This window comes from Triticum urartu, chromosome 7 (genome assembly GCF_003073215.2).
Source record: "Triticum urartu cultivar G1812 chromosome 7, Tu2.1, whole genome shotgun sequence".
NCBI classification, from domain to species: Eukaryota; Viridiplantae; Streptophyta; class Magnoliopsida; order Poales; family Poaceae; genus Triticum; species Triticum urartu.
In genome coordinates, this window is record NC_053028.1 from 708,602,161 (window position 1) to 708,621,821 (window position 19,661).

The 19,661-nt window shown below is 44.2% G+C and overlaps 1 protein-coding gene and 1 non-coding gene across 2 annotated transcripts; both read right to left on the minus strand.

Annotated features, from left to right (window-relative positions):
* Positions 1-2,272: 2,272 nt before the first annotated feature.
* TRNAT-CGU lies at positions 2,273-2,344 on the minus strand. The gene has a single exon. It is a non-coding gene; the product is annotated as a tRNA-Thr (tRNA).
* A 1,450-nt stretch (positions 2,345-3,794) lies between these two features.
* LOC125521526 (HMG1/2-like protein) lies at positions 3,795-5,736 on the minus strand. Its single transcript, XM_048686578.1, has 8 exons — positions 5,588-5,736; positions 5,426-5,479; positions 5,208-5,321; positions 5,005-5,062; positions 4,787-4,831; positions 4,583-4,663; positions 4,359-4,481; positions 3,795-4,131 (listed from the first exon to the last, which is right to left on the minus strand). The coding sequence occupies exons 2-8, from the start codon at positions 5,467-5,469 to the stop codon at positions 4,111-4,113; spliced, it is 486 nt and encodes a 161-aa protein (XP_048542535.1). The 5' UTR covers positions 5,470-5,479; positions 5,588-5,736; the 3' UTR covers positions 3,795-4,110.
* Between the last annotated feature and the right edge of the window lie 13,925 nt (positions 5,737-19,661).

Genomic DNA, 19,661 nt, shown 5'->3' on the forward strand with positions numbered 1-19,661 from the left:
GCGCTGCAAAGGAAAATATTGATTATTGCAAAACAAAGATACCAGTGTATCCTTTCCGTACTTATGGTTACTGGCGCAAATCAACAAAAGCTAAGAAAGAAAGCCATTATCCCGACTCTAAATTATTAGTAAAAAACAGAAAGTTCGGAATAGAGCACAAGGTGTTTGAGAGAAACAGCAAGAATAAAACAAAAATAAAGAATAAAATAAAAAACATCACATGCATCGTAAACGGGGCATGTAGACCAAGGGTGAAGAAGATTTTTTTTTTTGGAAAAGGAGGATAACCCCCGACCTCTGCATACACCCATAAAGGTGAAACAGATGTAGTGCCAAAGAATGGATGTCAGCCAACTATATCAAAAGAAGTACTCACCTACTTCAAGGAGTGATGATGTACCACCATCTATCGCCCAAGTGGAATCTCGGTCCCCTTGCCCTGGCATGAAGGGTGCCGACCCATCAGGTGACAAAGAAGCTCACTTGAGAGGTTGAATGAACACCATAACTGGACCAAGGCATACATCTGCCACAAATGTAGCTCAAAAAGAGAACGGTATTGTTGTGGTCCACGAACCAATCACACGATGGTCAGTTGATATAGACCCAAGGGTCTAAGCACAAGCCTTTGAGGAGGGAACGACGTAGAGGCATCGAAAACATCCACTTAAGCAACCAGGCCATGGCTTTTCATGCCCGAAACCCGATTGATGGAGGCACGACCCAATGACAATGCCTTCATGGAAAGAAGTGACGCTCTTCATGCCCAAAACCTGATTGATAGAGGCACGGCCCAATGACAATGCCTCCATGGAAGGAAGTGGCTCTTTTTGCGCTCAAGGCCCGAGTGATAAAGGCACGACCCCATAACGATGCTCCCATGGAAGGAAGTGGCACTCAAAAAGGTCATCATCGCCTGCACCGACATTTATGCTAGGCTTCATTGCCACCTTTAACTGAAGCTCACGCTTCTTACTCATACAAAAATACATCATTGTGGCCAAATTAAGTTTTTTTTGTTTGGAACATGTGAAGGATTCAGAAGGACTGAGAGTTGCTCTATATATTATAAACAAAAAACACATACAACTCACACGAGGACCCAACTGAAAACTAAATTTTCAACTATGTCCAACATGTTTACAAGAAGAGCACCGCAAATAAAGCATAGATTGCAATTGAGTTATCTTGCAACACTGAGCTCCAACTCTGAACAGCCTTGCCGACGTCGGAGAAAATATCACTTGGGCCAACAAGGTCGTCACTGCTGCAGTACCAGATCTCACGAGAAGTGACAGCAGTGGACGGAGAACCATAGCTCACCTACCACCCTTTTGACATGCAGGTCAGGAGAAGAAGCAAAGGTCGTGGCCATCTTACAGAAGACCATCATCATCTGGCACCGCTGTCAAGGCCACTTATTTTTGTGGCTTTTTTGAGCTTCTAGAATAAGCTTTCTCCTACCGAGCTTATTATAGAAGCCCAACCAAAAATATATTTTTTAAATCTACTAGTCAAATCGTAATTAGTAAGCTTTTGAAAAAGTTGATTGGGCTTTTAGGTTTAGATTAATTTGGATAGGAGGCAGCTTATTTCAGCTTATTTTAGAAGACCGTTGTGAGGATATAACTTGTATCTGATCTCAGATCTGTGGCTAATTCACCATGAGGTATGCACAAGCTCACGCACGCCACACACTAGCCATGGCTGAAGCCACCAACTCCTTTCCCAATCCACACGCAAAGCACACACCGCTTATATCAGCATACACCCTTAACGGGCCCAATCTGGGCCTGCAAGCCACTGGGGAAGTCGTCGATCGCGAGTGGGCCACGAGGCTGCTGGCCCACGAGTCGAGTCCTCATCACCTCGCGCTTCTGGATGACTGGCTTTGTCCTTGTGGGCGCTGACAACCGTAAAAGAACTGCCCCAAGTGGTGGGACTCAAAGCTTCCCAAATGCATACACCGCCGATGACGAGCCTAATCATGATGCGTGAAGACAGACGGGAGAAGAAAGATCCGTCCTGAAGAACGTGGAGCTTATCGGGTGAATTTTGCCACATCCGTGAGCGCCCGCTTTCGTCCTCCATGGGACAGCAAGCAAGCAAGCAGCCCATATAGTAGGATGTAAAATTAAGCAGTACTCCGAGCAACGAAACTATTCCATTAATCATTCTTTAAAGTCAATGACGTAAAAGTGGAGTGTTACGGCAGACACTGAAACAATTTACAATGCAAACAAGAAAAAAACGAAACATAAAATAAAATGGAAGCCCCCGGTGAGGATCGAACTCACGACCTTTCCCTTACGAAGGGAACGCACTACCACTATGCTACGGAGGCCCGCTGTGCTCTTCACTCCTCTGACACGATTTAATCACCCCGATTAACCCCTCCAGCACCAATCCGCCCGCCCCGCCCACCGGAACGGTTAACCGCTGACAGACACGTCCGACGCACTCACCGGAGCGAGCGAGTTGGAATTTGAAACCACGGGACAGATCCAGCAGCAGCAGCAGCACTGTATAGTCATCGACAACAAAAATCAAAATGCAAAGCCTCACGTACAGTACGTGGTACTCCCCGCAGGCGCGTAAATGCGGCCGGGCAGGCATGTCGGCCCGGGCCCAGATTCAGAGGCTCGCATTCATGGATGCCTGCCTCCAGCAGCAGACATACGGGCAGCGGCAACGGCTCCTCCTCCATACATTCATTTCCAGACTATACAAATATCTTCCTTCACTCACGAACGAGCGGCATTCCGCCATTGTTTTCAACGCAGAGAGCTTGGATGGGTTGGGATGGCATCTGCCCTTTGGGGGAGGCGACGCACGGTTGACGGTCGTACGAACCACGCAACACGGCCACGACGTCGGCCAGCACTGGATGGAGAATTCGCCTTCGCGGCGGCGAATCCTTGCAAGTTGGAGAAAATGCGGTCCGATTCCTTCCGGTGGTCTCTCTGGTATGCTACTGCCAATGATTGGCTGCAAAAGGGGAGAAATGCCAAGAAGCGATAGCGATAGAAATGCCGCTGAACAACAACATGCCAACACCAATCTCCTGATGAGCGCATGCCTAATCCAACTCCAACGTCTTGAGAGTTTTGACATTGGAATACAGAACCACGACGGAATTACTTCGTTCTTTCGGGTTGCAAGGATCTGTGGTCCGAGTCCAGTGGCCGATCGATGATTGGCTGGGCACCAACATGTGCTTGTTCCATGTACTGTTGCACTGTTCCATGTACCAACGCCAATCAAAGAGAAAGATTTCGCTATAATTGGTACTACAACCACCAGCAAACATGCAGGCCTGTAATTTTGAAAGCAAGGTGAACAAGATTGTCCACGACCAACCAATCACTCCACCCAGCTAGTCCATGTCAAAACGAGATGACATGCATCTTAAATCCATCATAAGATTTTTATTTTTCATTTGAGTTCATTATAATCTATATGAAAAGTGGAAGGCAAGGAGAATGCGTTCATAGGAATTTAATTTTTCCTATAGAATACCACCTCCTTACCAAAATGATGTTCAATACTAAGCCATTTCAAAACAAGAATACCACTCGCACAGCAGCATGGCACTGCAGCACAGGGCATACACGGCAACGAATTTAACCTACAAAGTTGTTAGAGTACCAAGCACAGCACAGCACATCACAGCGCAGCAGCCATGCCACCAACACTTGCAAAAGGGCAGCAGCAATCACAGAACCAACCAAGCAAGCAAGCAAGCATAAGGAACAAATCATACACGCGAATGCATGGCAGGGGAGGACAACAGCTTAATCTAACATTACCCAGACTGATATTATCACAATGTTAGCCGGTGACAATGGACGGAAAGAGTAACCATCTAGGTACAAGCAGGGGCACCCGCGGCAGAGGACATACACCCTCCACCACTAGGGCATCCCCGCCGGCGGCGGCGCCAACAGGGAGCGCTATCCGTTATAGCAGGACAATGACAGGAAAAAAGGTAAAACAACATCACGATGTGAAGTGAAACTTGGGATAATTCTAGTGGAGATGCTCAGGTCCGTTCTCGCACAGCAGCTCCCGACTTGTCCGCCGGAGCAGCCTTGACAAGATGCGTCTTCTTCACTCGTCATCGTCCTCGTCCTGCAATGTTCAGCACAGGCTTATGTTCAGAACATGCACTACAACAGATCTTACTTAACAGGTGGTTGTTCTAATTGCCTACTACAGCCTCAGGCCTTCAACTCAATACCATCAATCTACTCTACAGCTAAGGAATAATGCAGCATTCTGGTCAAGCAATAAGCATGCCTAGCAAGTACCATAAGCTAATTCAAGAGACGGTATACAGGATGTTGTGTAGTTTATACCTCATCGCTACCCTCATCGTCATCGTCGTCATTGATCTCCGACTTGGACTTGTCAGATTCCTCCTCATCTTCCTCCTCTACCTCCTTGGCCGCAGCCTTCTTTGGGGCAGCAGCAGCAGCGCTCTGAACAAACAAAGCACAGAGCCAAGATTAGCTCAGCCAAACATCATCAATCAGACAAAGCAGCAAGGTTAAATCACAGGGTGGGTTCGGCGAGTCACTACCTCGCCCTTGTTGTAGGCAGCAATGGCCTTGTTGTACTCGCCCTTGAGCTTGTTGGCCTTGGCCACATAGGGGGCCTTTTCCTGCAAAGCAAACCCACAGAAGTTGCGTGTCAGCATACACATCGACAGACAAATCGGGCAACATATCGGCCAAACCTAACGAGCTAGGGTTAATCAGAAGCAGGGTCAGGTACAAAAGCTTACCGATTCGCTCAAGCTCTTCCACCTCTCACCGGCCGCTTTGCCGACCTGAGTGAAAAATCACAGCGGAAGCAACTAATCAGTTCCCAGATCATGATCCAATCTATAGCACCTAAATTTTTTCTAGAATTACCAACCTACAGCACCTGGCAGATTAATTTGTACTACATGCTGGTACACAGAGCAAATCGGGAGAGGGGATAGATTTGGATGGAACTTACGGCGGCGACGGACTTGTTCTTGGGGTTCTTCTGCTTGAACTCCTCGCGGAACTCGCCCCTGAAAGCAACCAACCAACAAACATCAGGTTCAGAACAACGGCCGCCCGGGAAGCACGGTTAGAAGAGCAACAGAAAAACAGAATCTGAGCAGGGTAACAGGAAGGAAGGAAGCAAAGGGGGATCCATCTGCGGTGAGGACGTACATGAAGACGAAGAAGGCGGATGGCGCCCTCTTGGGCTTGTTGGGGTCCTTGCCGGCCTTGCCCTTCTTCCCCTTGGCGGCCGGCTTCTCCGCCCCCTTGCTCTTCACCGCCAACCTACACGAGACGAGACCACAACCACAACAGCACAGATCGTCAGAACCCTAACCACGCCAGCAGATCTACCAGAAACACAAGAGGAATCGGATCGGATTTCTTACTTGGCGTCGGCCTTGGCGGCGCCCTTGGATTTGGCCCCCTTCATGGCTGGTTTCCTGCGCCGAAAAACACGAAATCAGCGACGGCACGGGCCGGAATCGGGCGGAGCGGCGAGGAATCGAGGCGATTCGGCGGCGGATCGGGCGCCGGCGAGGGAGGCTCACCTGGGGGGAGGGGGCGGGGGGAGGGCGCTCCTGGTCTGGGTTGGGGAAAGGAGGAGGAGACGCAGACAAGGCTGGGCTGGGCTAACGCTGCGTTGCGCCGAGGGGATAAGAAGCGCTCGCCCGCCCGAGGGCGTATCCGCGATTCCGCCCCATCTCCGAGGGCCCGCCCACAACTCCCAATTCGAATTTTCGGACCGATCGCAACCTTTCCTCACTCCGTCCCGCCTACCCAGCGGTCACCCGCGGGGCCGGGTGCCTGGTGGGGCCGGGATGTCATGTAGAGCACGAGGGTGGGTAGAGGGGCGGGCCGCCGCCCAGTACAACCCGCGAGGGGCGTAAACGCGATTATCCCAGACGGGAGGGACCCGGGCGTGAGGGCGCGCGCGCAGGGGCTTGGGCGGGATTTTGGAATTTTGGGGAAGCGCCGATATTTTTGCATGTGCCACGCGCGGGGGGCGCTGGGGCGGCGGGCCCGGGGCGTCAGCGACCTAACGCGGCATCTGCCCCGCCACGTCACCGATCCGCGAGGTCTGCCGCGGTTGGCCGGCCCGCCGCGACGGAGGAGCGGGGTGGCGCCTGTGTTTTCACTCTGTGCTTCCTATGGCGCACGGCGCGGCCTCGCTCCGGCCGTTGGAGGCGCCGATCCGCCCCGTTCGAACTGCCTCCTTTCGCCGCGCGACGAACGCTGCCGATCCATGCGTGCCTCGGGCATGGTCTCGAACGCATTCTGAGTTTCATGTGGTTTTGTGTCTGCACTTGGTCACGGTGACGTCACCACGATCAGCCTGATCTTCACCGGAAATGACGTTTTACTGTGGGTTTTTTACGGGTTTACTGCTTTTTTTTTAGGGAAACGAGTTTACTGCTGGTTTGTTGTGGCCTGGCCTGCCGCCGGATCCATGGGTATGGAGATGGAACCGGTTATGAGTTTTCACAAGATGAATATACTTGTAATTTGTCTCAAAAATAAACATGAATACTCATGGTCAGAGAGTTTCAATCAATTTTTGGTGGACACTGATAGCTAGGAATCGATCGCCTCCGAACTGCTCCCGTCGAACGATTCATTCGCTAGAGCGAGCAGCTCCCGGCGGTCACTAACTTGTGAACGATGAAAAATTATTATTTGAGATTAATAAAGTTAGTCGTGATGGTCTTCCTCAACAAAAAAAAAGAAACTTCCATGGGTCATTTCTGATCGTTTGCTGGGGGCGGGCCAGGGCGACCCCGACTGACCCAAGGGGCCGTGTTAACTGTTTTTTTTTTAGAAAATGCCATGAATAAAAAAATTCTTATAAAACATAGAGAAAAGCCAAATTTTGAAATTACATGCTCTGAATTTATGAAAATATCTAATATCTGAAACTAACCATGGATAGTAAAAAAATGTATGTATACTTGGCGTGCTCCTATAGTTTCAGTTGTCGTGTCAACGAAGAAGAAGAAAATGCCATGATCAAAAAATGTCTTTTCTTAATAATAAAAATGGCATGTCTTAATAAATAAAACATGACATGTCTTAACAATAAAAAATGGCATATATCTTTAATAATTAAAATGTCATCTCTTGATAATAATAAAAATCTCATATCTTAATAATAAAAATGCCATGCAAAAAAAGAAACTTAATTTGTGAAATAGAAACGGAAAAAAAATTGCCGTGTGACATAGCTCAAAATTTTATAACGCGTCGCTGATACGTCTCCAACATATCTATAATTTTTTATTGTTCCATGCTATTATATTATCTGTTTTGCATGTTTAATGGGCTTTAATATACCTTTTTATATTATTTTGGGGACTAACCTAATAACCAAAGGCCCAGTGCAAATTGCTTTTTTTTGCCTATTTCAGTGTTTCGCAGAAAAAGAATATCAAACGAAATCCAAACGGAATGAAACCTTCGAGAGAGTTATTTTTAGAACAAACGTGATCCAAGAGACTTGGAGTGGACGTCAAGAAAGAAGCGAGCAGGCCACGAGGCAGGAGGGCGCGCCCAGGGGGTAGGCACGCCCCCACCCACATGGGCCCCTTGCAGCTCCACCGACGTACTTCTTCCTACTATATATACCCATATACCCCGAAAATATCCAGGAGCACCACGAAACCCTATTTTCATCGCCGCAACCTTCTGTACCCGTGAGATCCCATCTTGGGGCCTTTTCCGGCGCCCCGCCGGTGGGGGAATCGATCACGGAGGGCTTCTACATCAACACCATAGCCTCTCCGATGATGTGTGAGTAGTTTACCATAGACCTTCGGGTCCATAGTTATTAGGTAGATGGCTTCTTCTCTCTCTTTGGATCTCGATATAAAGTTCTCCTCGATTCTGTTGGGGATCTATTCGATGTAATTCTTTTTGCGGTGTGTTTGTCGAGATCCGATGACTTGTGGGTTTATGATCAAGATTATCTATGAACAATATTTGATTCTTCTCTGAAATCTTTTATGCATGATTTAAATATCTTTGCAAGTCTCTTTAAATTATCAGTTTGGTTTGGCCTATTAGATTGATATTTCTTGCAATGGGAGAAGTGCTTAGCTTTGGGTTCAATCTTGCGGTGTCCTTTCCTAGTGACAGTAGGGTCAGCAAGGCACGTATTGTATTGTTGCCATCGAGGATAAAAAGATGGGATTTATATCATATTGCTTGAGTTTATCCCTCTACATCATGTCATCTTGCCTAATGCGTTACTTTGTTCTTATGAACTTAATACTCTAGATGCATGCTGGATAGCGGTCGATGTGTGGAGTAATATTAGTAGATGCAGAATCGTTTCGGTCTACTTGTCGCGGATGTGATGCCTATATACATGATCATGCCTAGATATTCTCATAATCATTCGCTTTTCTATCAATTGCTCGACAGTAATTTGTTCACCCACCATAGAATTTGCTATCTTGAGAGAAGCCACTAGTGAAACCTATGGTCCCCGGGTCTATCTTCCATCATATTATTTTCCTATCAACTTGCTATTTCTATTACCGTTTATTTTGCAATCTTTATTTTCCAATCTATATCATAAAAATACCAAAAATATTTATCTTATTATCTGTACCGGATCTCACTTTCGTAAGTGACCGTGAAGGGATTGACAACCCCTTTATCGCGTTGGTTGCGAGGTTCTTGTTTGTTTGTGCAGGTACTAGGCGACTTGCGTGTTACCTCCTACTGGATTGATACCTTGGTTCTCAAAAACTGAGGGAAATAATTACGCTACTTTGCTGCAGCACCCTTTTCTCTTCAAGGGAAAACCAACGCATGCTCAAGAGGTAGCAAGAAGGATTTCTGGTGCCATTGCCGGGGAGGTTGCACCAAGTCAAGTCAAGATTTGATCTACCAACAACTAGCCATTTTTGGCGCCGTCTACGCACAAATCAAGACATACCAAGTACCCATCATAAACTCTTATCCCTCGCATTACATCATTTGCCATTCGCCTCTCGTTTTCCTCTCCCCCACTTCTAAAACGATTTTCGAAAACCTTTGCCTTTTCTTCGCCTTCTTCCCGTATGTATCTTTGTTTGTGTTTCCATGTGCCTTCTATTTGCTTACTAAAAATCTATTGACAGGGATCCACATAAAGTGTTCTACTTGGATCATCTTCAATCCTTATGCGCTCATGCTGAAACCCCAACTAGCCTAGTTGATAGGAAATCTTTAGATGAGCATGCTCATTTTGTGCGTCATTGTTTGTCTGAAAAGGGGAAGCTCTTATGGTATCAAATAAATAGTTTGCTATGCTATGCTTGGAATCTTTGTAAAATTTATGACTTTACTTGTTGCTCTAAGAACCCTAAAAAACACCTTCCCTACCTATGTGAGTTTAATGATAATGAAATCTTATCTTCTTATGGAAATGGTGTTTATAGTTACTATGATATCGAACAAATTGAAGAATTTGTTGTTTTTAAGGGTGCTCATTAAGTTGCTTTTTTGATTGAAAAGTATGATATTACTCTCTACAAACCTGAAAATTTCGACATACTTAAATATTGCTATGAAAACTATGCTCAGAATGCCTATGTTAAGGAATTTATTGAGAGAATGGCCGTTGCTTTGGAAGAAAATAATGATATGCACAAATCTATAGATAATTATGATTTCGATGATTTGATTGAAATATCTCTTAATGAACATGATGCTTGCTATTCTTATAGCCATGATTCCATTGTTTATGGAGATGAATTTGCTATAGTTCCTTATGTTAAACACGAGATTATTGCTATTGCACCCATACTTGATAGTTCCTTGAATCAAAAGCATGATTGCAATGATTCTACTATAAATTCTATTGATGTCAGTTGTGCTAATAATATGCAAAACCCTAAGCTTGGGGATGCTAGTTTTGTTGGGGAACGTAGTAATTTCAAAAATTTCCCTACGCACACGCAAGATCATGGTGATGCATAGCAACGAGAGGGGAGAGTGTTGTCTACGTACCCTCGTAGACCGGCAACGGAAGTGTTGACACAACGTAGAGGAAGTAGTCGTACGTCTTCCCGATCCGACCGATCCAAGTACTGAACGTACGACACCTCCGAGTTCTGCACACGGTCAACTCGATGACGTCCCTCGAACTCCGATCCAGCCGAGTGTTGAGGGAGAGTTTCGTCAGCACGACGGCATGCTGACGATGATGATGTTCTACCGACGCAGGGCTTCGCCTAAGCACCGCTACGATATGATCGAGGTGGATTATGGTGGAGGGCACCGCACACGGCTAAGAGATCAAGAGATCAATTGTTGTGTCTATGGGGTGCCCCCTGGCCACGTATATAAAGGAGTGGAGGAGGGGGGAGAGGGCCGGCCCCTATGGCGCGCCTGGAGGAGTCCTACTCCCACCGGGAGTAGGATTCCCCCCTTCCAAGTAGTAGGAGTAGGAGTCAAGGCAAGGGAAGGGAGAAGAGAAGGAAGGAGGGGGCGCAGCCCCTCCCCCTAGTCCAATTCGTACTAGGCCTTGGGGGGCGCCCAACCTCTCCTCTCTCTTTCCCCTAAAGCCCAATAAGGCCCATATACTCCCCGGCGAATTCCCGTAACTCTCCGGTACTCCGAAAAATACCCGAATCACTCGGAACCTTTCCGATGTCCGAATATAGTCGTCCAATATATCGATCTTTACGTCTCGACCATTTCGAGACTCCTCGTCATGTCCCCGATCTCATCCGGGACTCCGAACTCCTTCGGTACATCAAAACATATAAACTCATAATATAACTGTCATCGTAGCGTTAAGCGTGCGGACCCTACGGGTTCGAGAACTATGTAGACATGACCGAGACACGTCTCCGGTCAATAACCAATAGCGGAACCTGGATGCTCATATTGGCTCCTACATATTCTACGAAGATCTTTATCGGTCAGACCGCATAACAACATACGTTGTTCCCTTTGTCATCGGTATGTTACTTGCCCGAGATTCGATCGTCGGTATCTCAATACCTAGTTCAATCTCGTTACCGGCAAGTCTCTTTACTCGTTCCGTAATACATCATCTCGCAACTAACTCATTAGTTGCAATGCTTGCAAGGCTTAGGTGATGTGCATTACCGAGAGGGCCCAGAGATACCTCTCCGACAATCGGAGTGACAAATCCTAATCTCGAAATACGCCAACCCAACAAGTACCTTCGCAGACACCTGTAGAGCTCCCTTTATAATCACCCAGTTACGTTGTGACGTTTGGTAGCACACAAAGTGTTCCTCCGGTAAACGGGAGTTGCATAATCTCATAGTCATAGGAACATGTATAAGTCATGAAGAAAGCAATAGCAACAAACTAAACGATCAAGTGCTATGCTAACGGAATGGGTCAAGTCAATCACATCATTCTCCTAATGATGTGATCCCGTTAATCAAATGACAACTCATGTCTATGGTTAGGAAACATAACCATCTTTGATCAACGAGCTAGTCAAGTAGAGGCATACTAGTGACACTCTGTTTGTCTATGTATTCACACATGTATTATGTTTCCGGTTAATACAACTATAGCATGAATAATAAACATTTATCATGATATAAGGAAATAAATAATAACTTTATTATTGCCTCTAGGGCATATTTCCTTCAGTCTCCCACTTGCACTAGAGTCAATAATCTAGTTCACATCGCCATGTGATTTAATACCAATAGTTCACATCACCATGTGATTAACACCCATAGTTCACATCGACATGTGACCAACACCCAAAGGGTTTACTAGAGTCAATAATCTAGTTCACATCGCTATGTGATTAACACCCAAAGAGTACTAAGGTGTGATCATGTTGTTCTTGTGAGAGAAGTTTAGTCAACGGGTCTGCCACATTCAGATCCGTAAGTATTTTGCAAATTTCTATGTCAACAATGCTCTGCACGGAGCTACTCTAGCTAATTGCTCCCACTTTCAACATGTATCCAGATTGAGATTTAGAGTCATCTGGATCAGTGTCAAAATTTGCATCGACGTAACCCTTTACGACGAACCTTTTGTCACTTCCATAATCGAGAAACATGTCCTTATTCCACTAAGGATAATTTTGACCAATGTCCAGTGATCTACTCCTAGATCACTATTGTACTCCTTTGCCAAACTCAGGGCAGGGTATACAATAGATCTGGTACACAGCATGGCATACTTTATAGAACCTATGGCTGGGGCATAGGGAATGACTTTCATTCTCTCTCTATCTTCTACCGTGGTCGGGTTTGAGTCTTACTCAACTTCACACCTTGTAACACAAGCAAGAACTCCTTCTTTGACTGTTCCATTTTGAACTACTTCAAAATCATGTCAAGGTATGTACTCATTGTAAAACTTATCAAGCGTCTTGATCTATCTCTATAGATCTTGATGCTCAATATGTAAGCAGCTTCACCGAGGTCTTTCTTTGAAAAAAAAACCCTTTCATACACTCCTTTATGCTTTGCAGAATAATTCTACATTATCTCCAATCAACAATATGTCATTCACATATACTTATCAGAAATGTTGTAGTGCTCCCACTCACTTTCTTGTAAATACAGGCTTCACCACAAGTCTGTATAAAACTATATGCTTTGATCAACTTATCAAAGCGTATATTCCAACTCCGAGATGTTTGCACCAGTCCATAGATGGATCGCTGGAGCTTGCATATTTTGTTAGCACCTTTAGGATTGACAAAACTTTCTTGTTGCATCATATACAACTCTTCTTTAATAAATCCATTAAGGAATGTAGTTTTGTTTATCCATTTGCCAGATTTCATAAAATGTGGCAATTGCTAACATGATTCGGATAGACTTAAGCATAGATATGAGTGAGAAACTCTCATCGTAGTCAACACCTTGAACTTGTCGAAAACCTTTTGCGACAATTCTAGCTTTGTAGATAGTAACACTACTATTAGCGTCCGTCTTCCTCTTGAAGATCCATTTAATCTCAATGGCTCGCCGATCAATGGGCAAGTCAATCAAAGTCCATACTTTGTTCTCATACATGGATCTCATCTCAGATTTCATGGCCTCAAGCCATTTCGTGGAATCTGGGCTCATCATCGCTTCCTCATAGTTCGTAGGTTCGTCATGGTCAAGTAACATGACCTCCAGAACAGGATTACCGTACCACTCTGGTGCGGATTTCACTCTGGTTTACCTACGAGGTTCGGTAGTAACTTGATCTGAAGTTACATGATCATCATCATTAGCTTCCTCACTAATTGGTGTAGTAGTCACAGGAACAGATTTCTGCGATGAACTACTTTCCAATAAGGGAGCAGGTACAATTACCTCATCAAGTTCTACTTTCCTCCCACTCACTTCTTTCGAGAGAAACTCCTTCTCTAGAAAGGATCCATTCTCAGCAATGAATATGTTGCCTTCAGATCTGTGATAGAAGGTGTACCTAACATTTTCTTTTGGGTATCCTATGAAGATGCACTTCTCCGATTTGGGTTTGAGCTTATCAGGTTGAAACTTTTTCACATAAGCATTGCAACCTCAAACTTTAAGAAACGACAGCTAAGGTTTCTTGCCAAACCATAGTTCATACGGTGTCGTCTCAACGGATTTAGATGGTGCCCTATTTAACGTGAATGCAGCTGTCTCTAATGCATAACCCCAAAACGATAGTGGTAGATCGGTAAGAGACATCACAGATTGCACCATATCTAATAAAGTACGGTTATGACGTTCGGACACACCATTACACTATGGTGTTCCAGGTGGCGTGAGTAGTGAAACTATTTCACATTGTTTTAACTGAAGGCCAAACTCTTAACTCAAATATTTACCTCTGCGATCATATCGTAGAAACTTTTATTTTCTTGTTACGATGATTATCCACTTCACTCTGAAATTCTTTGAACTTTTCAAATGTTTCAGACTTGTGTTTCATTAAGTAGATATACCCATATTTGCTCAAATCATGTGTGAAGATCAGAAAATAATGATACCTGCCGCGAGCCTCAATATTCATCGGACCACATACATCAGTATGTATGATTTCCAACAAATCTGTTGCTCGCTCCATTGTTCCGGATAACGGAGTCTTGGTCATCTTGCCCATGAGGCATGGTTCGCAAGCATCAACTGATTCATAATCAAGTGATTCCAAAAGCCCATCAACATGGAGTTTCTTCATGCGCTTTACACCAATATGACCTAAACGACAGTGCCACAAATAAGTTGCACTATCATTATTAACTTTGCATCTTTTGGTTTCAATATTATGAATATGTGTATCACTACGATCGAGATCCAACGAACCATTTTCATTGGGTTTGTAACCATATAAGGTTTTATTCATGTAAACAGAACAACAATTTATTCTCTTATTTAAATGAATAACCGTACTGCAATAAACATGATCAAATCATATTCATGCTCAACGCAAACACCAAATAACACTTATTTAGGTTCAACACTAATCCCAAAAGTATAGGGAGTGTGCGATGATGATCATATCAATCTTGGAACCACTTCCAACACACATCGTCACTTCACCCTTAACTAGTCTATGTTCATTCTGCAACTCCCGTTTCGAGTTACTACTCTTAGCAACTGAACCGGTATCAAATACCGAGGGGTTGCTACGAACACTAGTAAAATACACATCAATAATCTGTATATCAAATATACCTTTGTTCACTTTGCCATCCTTCTTATCCGCCAAATACTTGGGGCAGTTCCGCTTCCAGTGACCAGTCCCTTTGCAGTAGAAGCACTTAGTCTCAGGCTTAGGACCAGACTTGGGCTTCTTCACTTGAGCAGCAACTTGCTTGCCGTTCTTCTTGAAGTTCCCATTCTTCCCTTTGCCCTTTTCTTGAAACTAGTGGTCTTGTCTACCATCAACACTTGATATTTTTCTTGATTTCTACCTTCGTCGATTTCAGCATTACGTAGAGCTTGGGGATCGTTTCCGTTTATCCCTTGCATATCATAGTTCATCACGAAGTTCTACTAACTTGGTGACGGTGACTAGAGAATTCTATCAATCACTATTTTATCTGGAAGATTAACTCCCACTTGATTCAAGCGATTGTAGTACCCAGACAATCTGAGCACATGCTCACTGCTTGAGCTATTCTCCTCCATCTTTTAGCTATAAAACTTGTTGGAGACTTCATATCTCTCAACTCGGGTATTTGCTTGAAATATTAACTTCAACTCCTGGAACATCTCATATGGTCCATGACGTTCAAAACGTCTTTGAAGTCCCGATTCTAAGCCGTTTAAGCATGGTGCACTAAACTATCAAGTAGTCATCATATTGAGCTAGCCAAATGTTCATAACATCTGCATCTGCTCCTGCAATAGGTTTGTCACCTAGCGGTGCATCAAAGACATAATTTTTCTGTGCAGCAATGAGGATAAACCTCAGATCACCGGATCCAATCCGCATCATTGCTACTAACATCTTTCAACTTAGTTTTCTCTAGGAACATATCAAAAATAAAACAGGGGAGCTAAACACGAGCTATTGATCTACAACATAGATATGCTAATACTACCAGGACTAAGTTCATGATAAATTAAAGTTCAATTAATCATATTACTTAAGAACTCCCACTTAGATAGACATCCCTCTAATCCTCTAAGTGATCACGTGATCCAAATCAACTAAACCATGTCCGATCATCACGTGAGATGGAGTAGTTTCAATGGTGAACATCACTATGTTGATCATATCTACTATATGATTCACGCTCGACCTTTTGGTCTCCGTGTTCCGAGGCCATATTTGTTATATTCTAGGCTCGTCAAGTTTAACCTGAGTATTCCGCGTGTGCAACTGTTTTGCACCCGTTGTATTTGAACGTAGAGCCTATCACACCCGATCATCACGTGGTGTCTTAGCACGAAGAACTTTCGCAACGGTGCATACTCAGGGAGAACACTTGTACCTTGATAATTAGTGAGAGATCATCTTATAAATCTACCGTCGAACTAAGCAAAATAAGATGCATAAAAGATAAACATCACATGCAATCAAAATATGTGACATGATATGGCCATCATCATCTTGTGCCTTTGATATGCATCTCCAAAGCATCGTCATGATCTCCATCGTCACCGGCATGACACCATGATCTCCATCATCTTGATCTATATCAATGTGTCATCACATGGTTGTCTCGCCAACAATTGCTCTTGAAATATTGCTATCGCATAGCGATAAAGTAAAGCAATTATTTGGCGCTTGCATCTTATGCAATAGAGAGATAACCATAAGTCTTTTGCCAGTTGCCGATATCTTCAACAAAACATGATCATATTATACAACAACTTATATCTCATCACGTCTTGACCATATCACATCACAACATGCCCTGCAAAAACAAGTTAGACGTCCTCTACTTTGTTGTTGCAAATTTTATGTGGCTGTTACGGGCTTAGCAAGAACCGTTCTTACCTACGCATCGGAAACCACAACGATAGTTTGTCAAGTTAGTGCTGTTTTAACCTTCTCAAGGACCGGGCGTAGCCACACTCGGGTCAACTAAAGTTGGAGAAACTGACACCCGCTAGTCACCTGTGTGCATAGCACGGCGGTAAAACCAGTCTCGCGTAAGCGTACGCGTAATGTCGGTCCGGGCCACTTCATCCAACAATACCGCCGAACCAAAGTGTGACATGCTGGTAAGCAGTATGACTTATATCGCCCACAACTCACTTGTGTTCTACTCGTGCATATGACATCTACGCATAAAACCTAGGCTCAGATGCCATTGTTGGGGAACGTAGTAATTTCAAAAATTTCCCTACGCACACGCAAGATCATGGTGATGCATAGCAACGAGAGGGGAGAGTGTTGTCTACGTACCCTCGTAGACCGGCAACGGAAGTGTTGACACAATGTAGAGGAAGTAGTCGTACGTCTTCCCGATCCGACCGATCCAAGTATCGAACATACAGCACCTCCGAGTTCTGCACACGTTCAACTCAATGACGTCCCTCAAACTCCGATCCAGCCGAGTGTTGAGGGAGAGTTTCGTCAGCACGACGGCATGGTGACGATGATGATGTTCTACCGACGCAGGGCTTCGCCTAAGCACCGCTACGATATGATCGAGGTGGATTATGGTGGAGGGGGGCACCGCACACGGCTAAGAGATCAAGAGATCAATTGTTGTGTCTATGGGGTGCCCCCTGGCCACGTATATAAAGGAGTGGAGGAGGGGGGAGAGGGCCGGCCCCTATGGCGCGCCTGGAGGAGTCCTACTCCCACCGGGAGTAGGATTCCCCCCTTCCAAGTAGTAGGAGTAGGAGTCAAGGCAAGGGAAGGGAGAAGAGAAGGAAGGAGGGGGCGCAGCCCCTCCCCCTAGTCCAATTCGTACTAGGCCTTGGGGGGCGCCCAACCTCTCCTCTCTCTTTCCCCTAAAGCCCAATAAGGCCCATATACTCCCCGGCGAATTCCCGTAACTCTCCGGTACTCCGAAAAATACCCGAATCACTCGGAACCTTTCCGATGTCCGAATATAGTCGTCCAATATATCGATCTTTACGTCTCGACCATTTCGAGACTCCTCGTCATGTCCCCGATCTCATCCGGGACTCCGAACTCCTTTGGTACATCAAAACATATAAACTCATAATATAACTGTCATCGTAGCGTTAAGCGTGCGGACCCTACGGGTTCGAGAACTATGTAGACATGACCGAGACACGTCTCCGGTCAATAACCAATAGCGGAACCTGGATGCTCATATTGGCTCCTACATATTCTACGAAGATCTTTATCGGTCAGACCGCATAACAACATACGTTGTTCCCTTTGTCATCGGTATGTTACTTGCCGGAGATTCGATCGTCGGTATCTCAATACCTAGTTCAATCTCGTTACCGGCAAGTCTCTTTACTCGTTCCGTAATACATCATCTCGCAACTAACTCATTAGTTGCAATGCTTGCAAGGCTTAGGTGATGTGCATTACCGAGAGGGCCCAGAGATACCTCTCTGACAATCGGAGTGACAAATCCTAATCTCGAAATACGCCAACCCAACAAGTACCTTCGCAGACACCTGTAGAGCTCCTTTATAATCACCCAGTTACGTTGTGACGTTTGGTAGCACACAAAGTGTTCCTCCGGTAAACGGGAGTTGCATAATCTCATAGTCATAGGAACATGTATAAGTCATGAAGAAAGCAATAGCAACAAACTAAACGATCAAGTGCTATGCTAACGGAATGGGTCAAGTCAATCACATCATTCTCCTAATGATGTGATCCCGTTAATCAAATGACAACTCATGTCTATGGTTAGGAAACATAACCATCTTTGATCAACGAGCTAGTCAAGTAGAGGCATACTAGTGACACTCTGTTTGTCTATGTATTCACACATGTATTATGTTTCCGGTTAATACAACTATAGCATGAATAATAAACATTTATCATGATATAAGGAAATAAATAATAACTTTATTATTGCCTCTAGGGCATATTTCCTTCAAGTTTTGCTATGTCTACTACTTGTTGCAATGATCATGATTGGGGTGATTCTTCTTATGATCTTGAAAATTTATTTAAGCCCCATGATGAATATGAGATTGATAATAGTGTTTGCAATAATATTGAAAGTGGGTTTGGAATAGTGTCAACATTAGATCCCACATATTTGGAGAATGTTCAATCTTATGGTATTTTTGATAAAAGTGGGTTTGGAGAGGTCATGACTTTATTTAATGATATTCCCACTTTTTTGGAAGAGTGTCAACTTTGCATGCATGTGGATCATGTTGAAAATATTTTATGTGATAGATATTTTGTTGAATTTTCTTATGATCCCACATGTAATTATTATGAGAGAGGAAAATTTAGTTGTAGAAATTTTCATGATACTAAATTACCTCTCGCTATGTTGAGATTGCCATTGTTTCTTTCCGCTTCCTTGCATGTGCTAGTTTTTGCTTGCCTTGATAATTCGTTTGCCTATAAGATGGCTATGGATAGGAAGTATGTTAGACTTAGATGTGCTTGTTACATGATTTATTATGCTCTCTTTGTGCTTCAATTCTTGTCTTTCATGTGAGCATCATTGAAATCTCTATGCCTAGCTAGGGGCGTTAAACAATAGCGCTTGTTGGGAGGCAACCCAATTTTATTTATTTTTCTTATTTTTTGTTCCTGTTTAGTAATAAATAATTCATCTAGCTTCTGTTTATATGTGGCTTTATGCTTTTAATTAGTGTTTGTGCCAAGTAGAACCTTTGGGAAGACTTGGGGGGAGTTTTTGCGATCTTGCTGTAAAAAACAGAAACTTTAGCGCTCACGAGATTTGCTGCCATTTTTTTACTGGGGAGTGTGATTAGGTTGATTCTTTTTGCAGATGATTAATAGGCAAATTCCTCACGTCCACCAATTTATTTTAGAATTTTTGGGGTTACATAAGTATTCGAAACCTACGGATTACTACAGATTGTTCTGTTTTTGACAGATTCTGCTTTTCGTGTGTTGTTTGCTTATTTTGATAAATCTATGGCTAGTATCGGGGGGTTTGAACCATCGAGAAGTTGGAATAAAGTAGGTTTAACACCAATATAAATAAAGAATGAGTTCATTACAGTACCTTGAAGTGGTGATTTGTTTTCTTATACTAAAGGTGCTCAT